The 16,101-nt window shown below is 39.7% G+C and overlaps 2 protein-coding genes across 3 annotated transcripts in view; one reads left to right on the top strand and one right to left on the bottom strand.

The window, feature by feature from the left end:
• Positions 1-16,101, bottom strand: part of LOC146645047 (vitamin D3 receptor A) — an 88,121-nt gene that overhangs the window by 42,995 nt on the left and 29,025 nt on the right. The window contains exons 3-4 of one of the 2 annotated variants that reach the window (XR_014908997.1): positions 3,840-8,719; positions 2,749-3,013 (exon numbers count right to left, since the gene is read on the bottom strand). The exons of the other annotated variant lie outside the window; for it this stretch is intronic. The gene's annotated coding sequence lies outside the window, so the exon portion shown is untranslated. Of the gene's footprint in view, positions 1-2,748; positions 3,014-3,839; positions 8,720-16,101 lie in introns of those variants that run through there. 2 annotated transcript variants of the gene reach the window in all.
• On the top strand, positions 797-2,651 carry LOC146645048 (uncharacterized). Its single transcript, XM_085393141.1, has 2 exons — positions 797-1,251; positions 2,141-2,651. The coding sequence occupies exons 1-2, from the start codon at positions 992-994 to the stop codon at positions 2,409-2,411; spliced, it is 531 nt and encodes a 176-aa protein (XP_085249267.1). The 5' UTR covers positions 797-991; the 3' UTR covers positions 2,412-2,651.

Below are 16,101 nucleotides of genomic sequence, written 5' to 3'. Positions count from 1 at the left end.
ATAGCACATTAATAAAGGCTGCAATTCAGGCCAGATCCCTGCTGACGTAAACTGTGATCTAGTGGAGAGATCTGATGGCGGGGAAAAAATGGTAGCAAGCACTGGACATACACCAGTGTTTGCTACATAGATATGTTTGCACAGTAGAAAATGATGTGTGGGAAATAACAAAAAAATGACAAGCATTTAAAAATTAGACAGTAAATTCTGCATTGGATGTGTACTATTTTCGTGTTTTAAAAGCACATGGAGTATGATTAAATAAGAACAAAACCTGTTTTCTACCACAGTATCTTCTAAGGATAAACACAGCAAAGTGCAAAGGAAATGCTTCACATTACATTTTGACTTAAGCATTATGACACATCCGCGTAATGCATTACATCCATAACAAAAGACCACAGAACAATGGAAAGTAGCTTATGCCTTCTTTCACAATGTCATTATCAGATTTGGCACACATTTGCTCAACTTCTTATTCCCAATCACTTCTAGATATGGGTTCCATTACATAAAGCCAAATCTACTGCCGCTCATCTGAAATTGCTGTGGATTTTATAGACATCTGTACTGCTTTCCAGTGTTTGCCTAAAGTGAATGGTAACTTCTAATGAGGCATTTCATTGCTTTGCAATGTCTATTCATGTTATCAGTGTCAACAGTTAGTGGAAAATGACTTAGCACTTACATTTTTATTACTGTTACCAGAAAGATAAAACGCAGTGATTTAGGAGGGCTTCTAAACATTACGGTGTGTTCACACCGAACGCGATGGACGCGAATAAAACGCCCCAAACGCCCCTAATTTGACGCGTGTACATTCGCGTCTCAACGCGTGTCCAAGAAAAATCCATCGCGCCTCAAAATATGATATTTTGACGCGCGTGAACCGGAAATGTGGGAGGAATGTGGGAGGGAGTTGTGCCAGACTGGTATCTTTGCAAGATGGCAGCTATCGAGCTAGCGCTTGAAGAGAGAGTCTCCCTTCTCTATGTACTGTGGAGAGCAGAGCAGCGGCGTAAAAGACGTCCTCGCTGTACCTGGGTCCATCAGGTCCTCCAGAGGCATGAGCAGTTTGGTGAGTTTCACCACTTGCTCCAGGAGCTGCGCCTGGATGACGGCCGATTCCAGCGCTATCACCGTCGGCCAGTTTGAGGACCTGCTTTCCCTCGTCGGTCCCAGCATCGCCCGCTTAAACACCAACTACAGACGCTCAATCCCACCTGCAGAGCGCCTGTCCGTCTGCCTGAGGTTAGTAAAACTATTTAATACGGTAGTCCTTTATTGATATCTGTGCTAATATGCTGATCCATCCAGTTATACACTGCTAACATGGATGTGCTATGCTAACAGTGAATGCTGTCGGTGTTTACTGAAAGCAAACTGTGGTACAGAGACGACTCTTTATAATATTTCTAGTGATACTCAGAAGGTCTCATCAAGTCCCGATTTAATTCGATTTATGCTGTTATCAGTGTTTGCATGATAGCATGGCTGTGGTGTCACATCAATGTATGCGCTCGGTGTTTGCTGATATCAAACTGTAGCATTAGGACCACTGAGTTAACCTTTGTAGTGATACTCACTCCTTTTTATTTAGACCTGGTTTAATTCTGGGATAGTTGAATATTTGTATATAATCCCTGCAGCTGTCAGACTCTATAGCAGGGGTCACCAGCCTTTATTAAAACAGAGTTAGATAAAACTGTGAACAGTTTGGTTCATCTCTAGTTACATGGTTCTATCTTGATAAGCTGTCTTATCACAGATTAATTTTTCAAAAATATTAATGATTTAAGCAAGGAAAGGGCTACATGTCAACACACAACTCTTTATTTCTATTAATGTCTTACTTCATTCCTACCTGATTGACATGTTTAGGAATTATGAGTGATTGGCTCACTGTAGTTGTGAAAGTTGCTACCAATCAAATTATGATATGTTAAAGTTAAAACAAAACACAACTGTTTTAGATATTATCTAATATACATTTTGTAATTATCCTTATAATTACAAAATGTTTTATGTAAGATTTAAGTTTTGTGATTTATATCTGACATCACAAAAGTATTTTGGAATTTGAATAATGTATTTTGTAACTGCAGTACACATAATACTGATTTTGAACAATTTTGTCCAGGTTCCTTGTCACCGGGGACTCCTTCAGGACCATCGCGTTCAGTTTCAGAGTCGGTGTGTCCACGGTGAGCCAGATCACCCCCCAGGCAGCGACGTCCATCTGGGACTGTCTAGTGGACGACTTCATGGCTGTGCCTTCACCTGGAGACTGGCGGTCCATCACAGAGGGATTCCAGGAGCGCTGGAACTTTCCTTTGTGCTGTGCAGCTCTGGATGGGAAGCACATCCAGACAAAGGCACCCCATATATCATATATGAGACACACACATTGATATACACTAAATATTCATTTCATTTCTTTTTTGTGGTGCCCAAATTGATGCACCTGCTTGATTTTGTTTAAACAATTATTGCACACTTTCTGTAAATCCAGTAAACTTCTTTTCACTTCTCAAATATCACTGTGTGTGTCTCCTGTATGATATTTAACTGACATTTTTTATTGTAACAACCAACGATTTATACAGGAAAATAATGTCTATTAACAAGGTTGCCCAAACTTCTGCATCCCACTGTATCAGTATATTGTCATTAGTATAATATGAAATAAATTCTACATGTGTCAAGTTGTGTGCCAACATTTGCTGTGTAGTAGAACTGAGACATTAGTCATTATAAACATTTATTTGAAATAATATTAAAAGTCTCAAACAGAAAAACATTAAACATAAATATATAAAATATAAGAATTTACAGAGAGACAGGAATAAAAAGGACCAGCTGCTCTCCAGAGCAGGAACAAGGCTGAGGAGGAAATGCTCCATTGGAGACTGGTGTGGCCTCTTCAGGGACTCCAGGGTGGCCAGCTCCACCGCCGATGGACCGTCCTGGGACCCGTCCCTCATCTGCCTCGGAGCCGTCCTCCTCTGTGGGCCTGTAAAACAGCACAAAACACAAAGAAATGAGAAGGCTGCTACTAGATTTTAATTTCAACATTGAAAAAAAAACAAAAACAATAACAGGATATAATCAGATTGGTTGTAGATATTTAGTAAAAGGGAATCCCACCGACTAAAAAGGTATCAGTGCTTGCTGTACATATCTGTGGGTGCAGCAGCAGGAGCTCAGGGACTGGGGATGCTCTGCTGCAGAATCAGTTGGTTCTATCAATACAGTATTAAATGTTAACAGGTTGGATATAATAATCGTAGAGTAGACAGTGGTCCCTCATTTATTGCAGGGGTTCTCAGAATAACTAGCCCCTGGTCACAGTTCTCACAATTGATTCTCAAAGTGCAAACCTTTGTAGATTGCAAAACGTAAAAGTATTATTATGCCGCGGTTTGTCTTCATCTGCCCGCCACTTTCGTGCGCCTTTTTCCCTCACGGTGCAGGTGTCTATTTCCGAATGAGGCTCATAGTTATGGGTGTTTTTGTGCTGTTTTTTCTATTGGACGCGATGGTTATCAAAACCAAACGTGATAAATTTGGCAAGCGCAGGAGATTTGTCAATCAGGCTGCAGAATGCAATGCTGTACTGTGCAATAAAAAAATCAGCGAAAAAGCAAAGCAGTGACGGATGAACAGCGGGACCACTGTGTGCTGTTTATTAATAAACAATAAAATATATTCCTAAATGACAACATGCATAAAAGCAGAACGGTATTTGTACGTCAGTGGGAAAATAGCGGTGGCTTGCTAGCTTTTGTGCGGCTTCCCGGGTCAGTGAAAACTTTCAAAAGAGAAATGAATGAACTTACCAGGTTGCCCGATCTCTTCACATATCTTCCTCCAAGCTCGGTCCTTTTTATTCCTGTCTCGGTACTGAAAGCAGCTGGTGTTGTACAGCTCCGAGTTGTTTGCTACCGCATTGATTAGCCTTCCCCTCCATTGAAGTATGAAAGGCTTTGGCTGGATCTGCCCCTTTGACCTAGGTAACAGCCACGTCACCAGGCTCCTGATTGGTTGTCGCGGCGCGATTTGACGCTGGAGTTCAGATTTTTCCAACTCGAGCGGTAGACGCGAAACGCGCGTATGCACAAAATGCAACACAAAAACTCACGCGCGTGGTTTTATTCGCGAGTCAAACGCGCCAGACGCGCTACACTGACGCGCGTTTCACGCGTTTTGGCGTTTTCGTGACGCAAATCTGCTTCCGAATTTTCGCGGGACCCGCAATCGCGCGTCATCGCGCCTTTCCATTGACTTTACATGTAAACCTGATGCTCTATTCGCGTCCATCGCGTTCGGTGTGAACACACCGTTAGACCTGCAGAAACTCCCCTCAAAGCATGTTAGGTCCGACAGGACCCAGTCCTAGTTTATATCAGTTTCATCTGGAAAGGACTTTACTGATTACCTTCAAATCACTATGTAGTGACTCTATATCTCGGAAGTGTGAACATCTTACACCACTCAGACTACATAATCAATTACAGTTAAAAGGTTACAGGCTTAAAATAAAGGATCGTGCTTTATCTGTTTTATCCCCAATTCGGTGGAACAAACATTACTTATTTAACACCAGCATGATCAGTTCCTCATTTCAAAAAGCTTTCAAAGACCCACCAATACAGAGTGGCCTTTGTATAACTTGCATTACTTGTTCTTTTCACTCATTTTATATGTATCAAAAGTTGATTATTATTTTTATTATTTTAGTAGCACTAGTAGTAGGAGCAATAGTAGTTTACCTATTTGCATAACAAGTCAAAGATCCCCAGTTCAAACCCAGGAGGAGACACAGAAAATCAGGAAGGGCACCTGCTGTAAAATCATGCCAAATGAAACACTATAGTGGTTCCAAGCAAGTCAGGGAACAGCAGAAATTAGCTGCTTTTTTATTATTAGTTAGATTGTTAAAGAATGCTCCAGTGATAAGGCAGCCAATGAAGAGCTTTGACTGGAGGACTTTGTCTGTGTTGGTCTAATTAATATAGTTTCTGTATACAAAGTTACACTATACAGTGCATTTTTTAAAGCTGAATGTTGAAAGTGTATTCAGTTAAATTTATACATATAAGGGTGTACAAAAAAGACAGGTTTCCATACCATTATTATTCTATCAATTTACTGAACTTAACTAACCCCCTGAAAAATACCACATAGCGCAATCTGCCTAGAGAACAAAAAAACGAAACCTCAATCAATGGACCTTTTGAACTGCCAGTATAATAAATAAAATAATTATTAAAGTCCTATTTGCCTATGTATCTCTGTTTTTGTTTTTTTGTTTTTGAATTTTGGATAAGTTTTGCCTGGACTCATTAAGGCTAATTGTTTGTTTCATGGGTGCCGATTTCCCCGCAATATAAAGGAAGAATAATAGCCAAACATGCCTCATAAACTTGTTCTGTGTGAGTCAGACATTACTCATGTAGCATGGGTTCATGGCTGTTTTATGAAGAACAAAACAACAATAAATTCAGAAAGAAATACTTTCTATTTAGCATCTCATATCTGTGGGGAGAAAGACAGATAGAGGTGTAACTTTGATGCGAATCCCAAGGATGTTGGGATTTGTTTAAGTCAGTGTTGCTTGACTTAAATCAGAAAGACAAAAACATTTTGATAGAAAGCAAACAATATGACACTTAACGTAACCTAAGGGCACTGTCAATAAGAGAGGCTTGTTCTTTTCCCTTCAAACAGATAAACACAAGAGCTTACCGTCAAAAAAAACAAAACAAAAAAAAACACCCCAGGGACAAAAATATTAATTCAACTCTTCATATGCTTTCCTTCCTCTACAAGAACCTTGCAGCTACTTCAATAACATTTATTGATACTCCCTTATAGAGCAGGGCGATATGGCCAAAAATATTTATCACGATATATATTTGAAAATTTGCGATAACGATATAACTGACGATATAATTGATGCGAGACAAAATACAACTCCACAACATTACTAGCGCAAAAAGACAACCTTCCATTTATTTTCACTTAAACAAGAAGCTGGTTTTTATGTACATTAAAGCTTTATAAAAATTTAACAGTGCAAATGCAAATTCCTTGCTGAAAGTTTAACCAAAAGGCATTTCCAGTAGAAATGGGCTGACATATCCTGAGCATAACCATGTATAATATCCACTGAAGTTAAAAATAGGTGCTTTGCAACATTAAACTGCAGTGTGCAGTACGTATTTTTCGGACCATAAGATGCACGGGATTATAAGGCACATTAAGCGAAACAAAGCAGTCAGATAAATCAAACTTTATTAAACTCATTCTTCTTGCTTCCTCCACTTCTGTACCATTGATTCATTAATGTTGAATTCTCTGGCAGCTGCTCTATTCCCATGTTGTTGCAGTATATTAATGACTAACCTCATATTGTGGATGGATTATCTCAGTTGTTCTCCTGACTGAAGTTTGGTCCGTTTACAGCATCCTGCCATGCGATTGCATTTGTCTCTAACTATCAGGAACCTTAACGTTAACTTTTATAAGTGGAAAAGTGTTAGTGTTCGTCTTCCAGCTTCACTGTTTATGTTATGCTAACATAGCTGTGTCGCTAGCGATCACGTAGCACATCATCATCATCATTTATTTATTTATATAGCACTTTAAAAACACACCTGGTAGACCAAAGTGCTGTACAATACTAATATGCACATAGTAATAAAACCAGACATAGCAATAAAGTTAAAAAACATCATTATATACCAGCTAGCCCAACTTCAGTAACCCTACAAACGTCACTGCTGTTTAGTTTCCTGTCTTCATTTATGTTGGAAGTGTTAGCAGAGCTGTACGTTTGAATTTTTTCAGAAATCTCTCAGTCAGAACATGCTATATCATGCTTAGGTAACTAGCGAAACTAGCGTGCTAACTTCCGCTAGCTTCCTGCTAACTTCTAACTCCGTTAAATGTAATACATTTTGTTTTCATGGATGCCTGGAAGTTAAACTTCATAGTTACACCTGGTAAAGCAGCAATGCTGATCGTTTTATTAAAGATGAAAGAATTTAGACAGTTTTTAACTCTCAGTGATGCTGCAGTGTTCGTTTGACTGGAAGAATACGGAGTTTTGGACCCAGATTACTCCCAGATTTAAGAGCATCTTAGTCCGACAAATACGACAATAACGACGGCCGCTTGTATGTTCTGCAAAAAAATGTGCTTTGTCGTGTATCTGACGGACAAACACCAAACCAGTTCCACATCACTGAAGTTGCACCATTTTTACAACCCAATTGTGGTTCATCTGTTTCACTCAACAATCGGCCATGTGCGTATGAAAACAAAGGCACTGCGCATGCGCGTTTTACTCATATTCTATCGCGATATTTCATTTTCCTATCGTTGCCTAACATTATACCGGTATTACCGTGAACGGTATAATATGGCCCAGCCCTACTCCCATACTCCCACGGCAAGCCTCTTTCTTTGCATCCTGACTATTTCCTCCCAGTACTCCTATCACATCAGTAACTTCCCTTTATTTCTCTTCCTCTCTTATTAACAAGAGGTTAACATACTGGAATCAGAACAGAGTAATGTAGCCTGTGGCCACGTCAACGATGTCACAAAGTTAAGGACGAGCAAGGTAAAGCCTGAAGGTTAATGCTTAACCTGATAATAAGGCTCAGCAGGGAGCGTGGGAAACCTCATAAATATAGCCAAAGCCATGACCGCAAGGGAATTAGGCAGGAGAAAATAGCAACATAATGACAACAGAAATATACAAGTAAAAGCAAGAGATGGGATGATAAAATGGGAATGCAATGAAAAGGAAATAGGCATGAATACTTAACTGTCAGGGAGATTCCTACTAACAGATAAAAGGAAGCCGGAAAAAGGAAACAAATGATGAAAAAAAAGTGAATGAGACAAATAACAGGTGCAAATGTGGGGAAAGAGTGAAAGGAGGGGAAAAAAAGCTAATGAAAACCAAAATAAACATGAGGATTCCCTGAACTCAGCAGGAACCTGACAAGAAACAACCGCTGCACAAACATTCCCAACACTTTGACTTGAGCAATAATTTCAGTGACATCATTAGATCAAAGGAGTGTGTAAATGCTCCTAAAAGTTCAATGAAGCTGCTGGAAACTGTTTTATAATCCACAATTTGGTAATTTTCTCAAGAAAGTGAAATTAGAAAAATGTGTTAGCCATCACAACAAAGGCTTCATTCAAATGCATGGATGCAGGTGGAGACCTTTGATGTAGCTTTTACTACAGCAATTGTTGAACTCTTGAGATAAATAAGCTAGCAACTGCTTGTGTTTTGGCGGCACCACAACCTTTTTATATAATTCCTGTTTATAGTACGATGGAGAGTAAATGAGCAGGAACATCTTTAATCTATATATTGACGATAAACATACCACCTTTGTCATGTTGGAGTGTGATGTAGTGAGTATGTAAATGCAAAGACTGAGAAGCAGAATACAAACAAAAAGTGAGCCATTTATTCAGGCTTGAAAGCCCATTGGTAACAAACAAAAGTGAAAAAACACGAGGGTAAGTAGCTCAACTGACGCGAGAAAAAAAAAAAAAGCAGGGAGCACGAAAGCTTAAAAAAAAAATCACAAAACCAGTTCAGGGGGCTGGCCTTGAAGGACACCCTCTGGTGGCTTGGCTGGAGGCTGGTGTTGAAAGAGCTGATGGAACGCGAGAGCCTCACTTCCACCTGCAAAAGAGAGAAAAGTGGGAACAAAGGCTGGAGGCTTCTCATCCACTTAATGTGACTGCCAAAGAAGTAGCAGAATCGGAGCTGAAATGGTGGTAAGCACAGAGTCCGTGAGCCCCAGAGCCAAGTCCAGCAAGGCAGATGCCAGATAAAGTGAGCTGACAGAGGTCACTGGCTACTGATTCCAATTCCACCTGAAGCACCCGAAGCTGGTTAGTTGGAGGAGCAATGTGGAGTTGGCTTGCTGCAATAGAGGGAAGGGAGCTGGCTGGCATGAAGCTAAACTAACCAACCCCCATCAACAGTGATTCAGGTGGTGGGGTATCGTGAGTATAATTAACATAATCTGGATTAGTGGAAACTGCCCAGTTAATCTGGATCCTAACTGACTTCTTCTCTGTGAACAAATCAGATGACCATCCACAAAGCCCAATAATCCAGAATAAAAGCCCCAGAAAGTTACTGAGCATTTGAGTTCATCATCTACTCACAGTGTGATGTAGTGGGGACTAGGGATGTGTACCAGTACCGGTTCTGACATAAACAATAGTAACCAGACCGAAAAGCAGCGCACATTTCGGTGCTTTTTTTTCCTGAGATGTCATACACTTTGGATTCTAGCCATTTTACCTTTCCAAGGATAGTAGGCGGGCCCAGGTACATACGTTCTTTTAGAACAGAGCTACAGATTAAAAATGCCCAAGGCGAAGCGGTCAAAAGTTTGGCTGTACTTCACAGCAAAAGATGCAAACTCAGCAGCCTGCAACAAGTGCTTTAAGGTGATACTGTGCAAAGGAGGTAACACCTCAAATCTGATGAAACACCTGGCGATGCGTAGCGTTTTTATAAACGCCGAGAAATGCACTGTATTTGATAGCTTGCTACAAGATCTCACACCGAGCACATCTACTGCGGGTGTGGTGCCTGTTATCGGACCTGGAGTTTGTAACATCCCCCAAGAACCCGAAGAGGAGAGTCCTGGCCCCTAGCCCTGCCAGTGTAGCAGAAATGATGAGGATGATGATGGCAGCAGCAGCCGTTCTTCTCTGTGTGAGTAGCTTAATGTTGTTCGTGTGTAATTTACGTTGAGTACTCTAACCACGTTATTAAATTAATGCATGTAAGGTGAACTAGCAAACACGTAGTAGTTACATGAGGCTGTCTTCTTGTTTGATACTCCTTTCATCCGGGCCAAAAAGGCTAAAATGACGAAAGAAAAAGTGGAAAACAGCTAAACATGAGAGGTTTTTGACAAAGTCTGTGTTTTTTCCATTGTTTAAGCACTGCTTCCAGCCAAGAGTGATACCATATATGCCCTATAGCTGCAGAAAAGGCTAACATTGTTATCTTTTTACAAAAAAACAGCTAAACATGAGGTTTTTGGACCAATTTTGTGTTCTCCATTCTTTAAGCACCGGTTCGAGCACCGGCACCGTTTCAAAAGTACCAGTTTGGCACCGGTATCGGATCAAACTTAAACGATACCCATCCCTAGTGGGGACTCAATTGCAAAGATGGAGAGAGGTGGAGTACAAACGAAAAGTGAGCCATTTATTTAGGCCAGAAAGTCTATTGATAACAAAGAAAACTGAAAATACCAAGAGGACAACTACAGCATTAGGACTCTCAAGGAATGAGTTGGAAACAAACAACAAACTGAGGGTTTAAATCAGGGAGAAGTGGAAACAAAATAGTAACACAGCTGAAAGTAATCAGAGATTAAACAAGGGAAGTAAAAGTAAATGAGGCACAAGAGGCAAACGAATACCAAAAAAAAAAAAGATCACTAAGTGCACCTAACACAGACAGACACTTAACAAAAACATGAGGGGGGCAGGATAAACTGAAGCTCAAGGAATAAAAGATAAACTATAACCATGAACCGAACACAGACAGCTCAAATGAAGCTTATGCTTCATTTCTGATCTGTAATCACTCATCTGCCTGCTTTCCTGGGTGTTCATATGCTTTTCTTTTCTTTACATGACTACAGCTTACCCACACTGTCAATCTCAATACTGTAATCATTACTCCAATCATTTTCTCGCCCGCTTTATTTGAATAGATTAGAAGAATAGAGTAGAAGAATAGAATAGAATAGCCCTTTATTGTAATTTTACGGGTACAACAAAATTGTGGGTGCTCCACACCAACTGTGCTGGAATAAAATATAAATAGTAGACAGCAGGAATAAATAACAAACAGGAGAATATATACAAAAATATGAGAAAGGAACACAATAGAGATCAGCCTCCACTTCACATGTTTAAATCTGTGCTCTCTGTCATTCTCCCTTTCAGACTCTTTTGTGCAACTCACCTCCTCCTCCTCATCTCCACCTCAGACATCTCAGCCAGAGCTCTATTTAAGCCTCAGTCTTCATCTTCGCCACCACTAGCGTCTAGACTCCGGGGGGTCCTGTCCTAAATCCTATCACTGCTGGGATTTTGTTCTGCCATGATGGGTCATTGGAATCTAACTGCCAAATAAATGAATTTCTCTATCTCGATAAATTATATTCAATTCTTCCTAGTGAGCTCTTCTTATTGAACAAAAACCAGAGAGTATAACATAAAGAAGCCAACAAGTAAGGATCTATAAATACCAAACCTCGGGAACGAAACCCTGGATCCATGACAACGTCTGATTCATAATGTGGTCCAAGTTAATATATTAAATGATGTTAAAAATCCAGATAAATCCCCATAACTATGGTTACATGAGATTCATTTTAATAGGGTAAATAAAATCAGCATTATACGAGAGAATATCAGGGATTTCTTATTAGTAGACAACTTGAATTAAAGCAGTAATAATAGATTGTTTGGGCCTTTGGGCCACAGGACAACCTGTAAACATAACATTCACATATTATCACCTCATAAAGTTGATAAAGCACATGCATTATTAGTTGCCTACAGCTTTCCTACACATCCAGAAGGAAAGGTATTACATTATCATAATTCTTTCAGGCCACCTGGTAATTATAAAGTGTAGTAATCAGTTGTTTTTAAGTCCTGAACCACGAAAAACTCAATACTATGTTCGGAAGCTAATTACTAACTTTGTTTGCATGCTATTTGCGTCTTGCCAGTTTGTGACAGTTGAGTTTTTGCTGAAAACAGTTATGTATCTGGAAACGGACTGAGTGCAGTGCACTGAGAATAAATCAAAATTTTAAAAAACGTCATCTATGCTTTACGAAATAAAAACAGTATTCTGATCCATCATTTCTTTAAAAAAAATAGTTATTGCAGCTTTATCTGTAGCATGTAAATATGACAGATGACATTCAACCACAGGCAAGTATCCTAAAATCACCTGGAGTCGTGTAAGCCGAATAACAAGGTACTTGAGTTGGTGACTACTCTACTCGGGTAAAATTCCCCTCATAAACTAAGGGTGCAAGTCACATGATAATGGAAAGCCATGGAGCAGCAGACATTAGATGTGAAGAATTTCCTAAGCCCCAAACAGCCTGAGGAGACCACGGTTAGTCTTTTTAAATGAAGACAAACTGAAGTTCAGATGTGCATTTTTGGATCAACATGTTTGCAAGGTAAAAAATTCTACCAAATTGCTCTGACACATCTGTGTTAACTTAAGTAAATAAAATAGGAGTTGACTCATCAAGACTCCCTCATTGATTCTCTATTCATTAACTGCACTATATAGTTTTTGTGGCCTTACAACCATTCCACTTCACAGAGAGTTAAGCAGCATAATAGAAGTGTTTCCCACATATTGTTACTATTTGGACAGATTACTTAAGAAAGACTGCGGCTTAAATTCATGTCAGATGTAGTGATGCACAATATAATGGCAAGCCCTGCATGCATCACCAACTTATGATTCCTGGTATATAACTGTACAGAAATAAAGAGAAAATGTCAGTTGTGTTGAAAAGAATGCATTGAAAGAAAGCAATATCACCGCCATTATGAAAGGTCAAATCTCGTTTGTATGCCAAAGTTGGGAACTCCAAAAAACAGTCCCAAAGAAAGTTTGAAAAAATAAACAAAATAGTTTTTGAAATTTAAAAAAAATAACAAATACAATAACGTAAGGTTCCTTTGGCCACTGCCAAACTCTCAGCGTCAAAATTAAAACACAACATGCCAAAACTAACATATCAGCTTATTGACGTGCAGGTTGCTCAATGTTGACAAAGACTAAATGAACTTTGTCTCACTGAACTGACAGAACCGTTTTTAGGATTCAAAACAAACTCATAAGGACGGCGTCCTCTGCAGCCATATTAAAGGGTTGCTGAGAAATTTGTGGCTGGTGTTTGTTTACCGCACTGTTTCTGCAAAGATGAAGGCATAACGCATGTACTAAACACGGAGCAAGACTTTGTAAGGGTTACTTACTGTTAATTTCCCTTCGAAACAAAAGTGTATTTAATTACACTGTTTCTTGTAAAGAACTGCTACATTTAACAAAAACATGTTGTTCTTTTTTTTATTTAAAAAAAAAAAGCAAACCGTTTAGGAGGGTGGATGATAGACTATGACATCAATGGCCATTGACAGTCCCTACTCACCTCCCATTATAATTTATTAACTGGAAATTTCCCGAACAGGAAGCTTCTGCATACATTCAGTAAGTCCCTATACACACAGGTCTAGAAAAAAAGTTGACAACTGCCTGGCAACCACTGCTTGCAAAAGAAAAATTTAAATTCCCCAGCCAGTGAGTTGTTGCTGGAAGTAGTCAAGTCAATTGTGGAGTCCCAATTTCCATTGCACTTGTTCGACATCATGGTAGTTAGTCAGCAAATTAAAATACAAAGAAGTCAGCATCTTCCATGCAAACTATCCGGTTGTTCAGTGATGACGCGACGAATCCTACTTCCGGGTCTAAAGTAGTCTGCGTTTAATATGGCATTTGTGTTGTTAACATGTTTAATTTTATGTATTTTCTTCTATTTGATCTCAAAAAGCTCCTAAAACAGTCAGCGATCACTGTTGACCTCCCTCGGCTTTTATTACCGCTAATCATTTATTTAAGCTCAGTTTTTAAAACCTTAGGATGTAACTACAGCCCAGCCCATGCAGCAGTATATGAATGACTAACCTCGTATTGTGGATGGATTATCTCAGTTGTTCTCCTGGCTGAAGTTTGGTCTGTTTACAGCATCCTGCCATGCGATTACATTTGTTCCTGACCACCGAGAACACTCACGGTAACTTTTATCAAGTGGAAAAAAAGTTAGCTTGTTTATATTATGCTAACATAGCTGTGTCGCTAGCGGTCACGTAGCACATCATTATGTACTAGCTAGCCAAACTTCAGTAACCCTACAAACGTCACTGCTGTTTAGTTTTCTGTCTTCATTTATGTTGGAAGTGATAACAGAGCTGTACGTTTTAATTTGTTTCCAAAACCCCGCAGTCAGGACATGCTATATTGTATTTAGATAGAAGCTAGCGAGCTAACTCCCTGCTAACTTCTAACTCCGTTAAATGTCATAAATTCCGTTTTCATGGATGCCTGGATGTTAAACTCAATTGTTACACCTGGTAGAGCAGAACGCTGATCATTTTTATTAAAGATGAAAGAATTTAGACAGTTTTTCAACTCTCAGTAATGCCATAGTGATCGTTTGATATATGGACCTGCAGCGGAGTTTAGACCCAGACACGGCTAGTGACGTCAGACTGAACAACCGGATAGGCAACCGTGCCAATCTGCCTCCAATCAGCCCCCTCTTTGTGACTAACGTTAACCAGCTGTTGCTGGTTGAAATCAGTTGTTGATTGATTGATTGATTGATTTATTTATTAAAATAGTTGCTTGAGGCAGCAACCTCCAGCAATTACTTGCCAACTGGTTTGGGAGTATATATTTTTAATAATGGTGACCAGGATGGTTGGGAGTTTGAACTGCTCTCTAGGCGTCTGAGATGCAAAGCAAATGAATATGTATTCCCTCAAGTTCTGCCTCTTTTCCTGTTGTTCATTTGGGGTAGCCCTGCTGCTCCATCCTCCTGTCCATGTTCCCATGATGTTAAAAATCACTATATTTATAATATCAACATTGCGGATCTCGTCCAGTGAGCTTGATGCCCACGTCGTCTCCATCAGCTCTCCACCAGTCATGAGACGATGGGGAGGAGTTCCTGTCCCTAATGTCTACTTTTATATGTAACTGGTCTATGGCATCCCTTTTCATCAGTCTAACTTCCAAAATTAGTTTTCAAAAGGCTATATTTGTCATACACTAACAAACAGAAATGCAGGCAGAATAAGGTTATTGTTTACAGAAATTAGATTATATTTTTATCATTACTTGACAACGGGAAAGGTTCTTTAAATTAAAAAAAATAAGTTTTGAGTTGGATTTCACAGGGAAATATTATTCTATTTAGTCTTGAAAGCTTAGCAAGCTGATTGTGTTGGGTGCGGGTACACTGTATGTGTAGGAACTGCTACCAGCCAAAAGTACAAGATAAGCCAGCCCGGTATGCAACTCTAGCTTGCAGCTCCTTTTGTTCTCTTTAAAGGCAGAAAGGTGAATTCCTTTGTGTATTATCTTGTTGCGTTAACAAAAACAGGCAGTGGAATGAAAAGAAAGAGGCCCACAGAAACAGTCATAATCCCAACATTCATTATGATAAACACAGGTATTATCTGGACAACTAACAGTCAAAAATGTAGTGTCTCAGCTATGTGTTAATTATGTGCTGTAAATGAAAAACACATTCACTTATACACACTCAAACTAGACCAAAAACACGCCTCCTACATGCCTTCTTGTCATCCTCAGACTTGACACCCCAGGCACGTGAGGTGGTCCTGTGTACAGCTGCCAGGTCCTTTGTTAAGTAGGTAATAGTTATAATGGCAGCATTAAGCCAAGTATCAGTTTATCTTCCACCACAGCATTGTTTGAGTACTCCTCCCAACTTGTCTAGACTGCCAAGTATGCAGATGTAAATCAATACCCCCATCACTACCACAAACACCACCAAACGAACCCAAAAGTTCACATTTAAACTTCTCATGAATGAGAAGTGCAGTTAACAGGGTGCTCTCAGCGAGCATTACAACACAAGAACAAGTGCTCAGGACAAATAAATAAATAAACAAACAGATAACACAGGAAGGACAGACAGATGTAAGAGCACAACCCCATAAAAAACTGGTGACTGTAACAGAAGACAGGGTTCAGGGTCAGGAAAGGGGTTAGGAAAATAAAAACTGAAGTGAAGGATCTTGAGTCTGTCCTTGAAAACAGACTCTTTCACATTCCCTGATGTGGTTGGCAAGCTGTTAAAAGAAGAGTCCCTCCGAAGGAGCCTTGTGTGGCACTCAGCTAAGCAGATGTGCCTCTCACTAAAGGAGAAGAGCCTGACTTTTCCAAGATCATAGTAGTGA

This window comes from Rhamphochromis longiceps, linkage group LG20 (genome assembly GCF_057381845.1).
Source record: "Rhamphochromis longiceps isolate RC_006_pf linkage group LG20, R_longiceps_female_GT1.1, whole genome shotgun sequence".
NCBI classification, from domain to species: domain Eukaryota; kingdom Metazoa; phylum Chordata; class Actinopteri; order Cichliformes; family Cichlidae; genus Rhamphochromis; species Rhamphochromis longiceps.
Note: the sequence above shows the minus strand (reverse complement) of the source record. Positions and strands in the feature narration are given on the sequence as shown.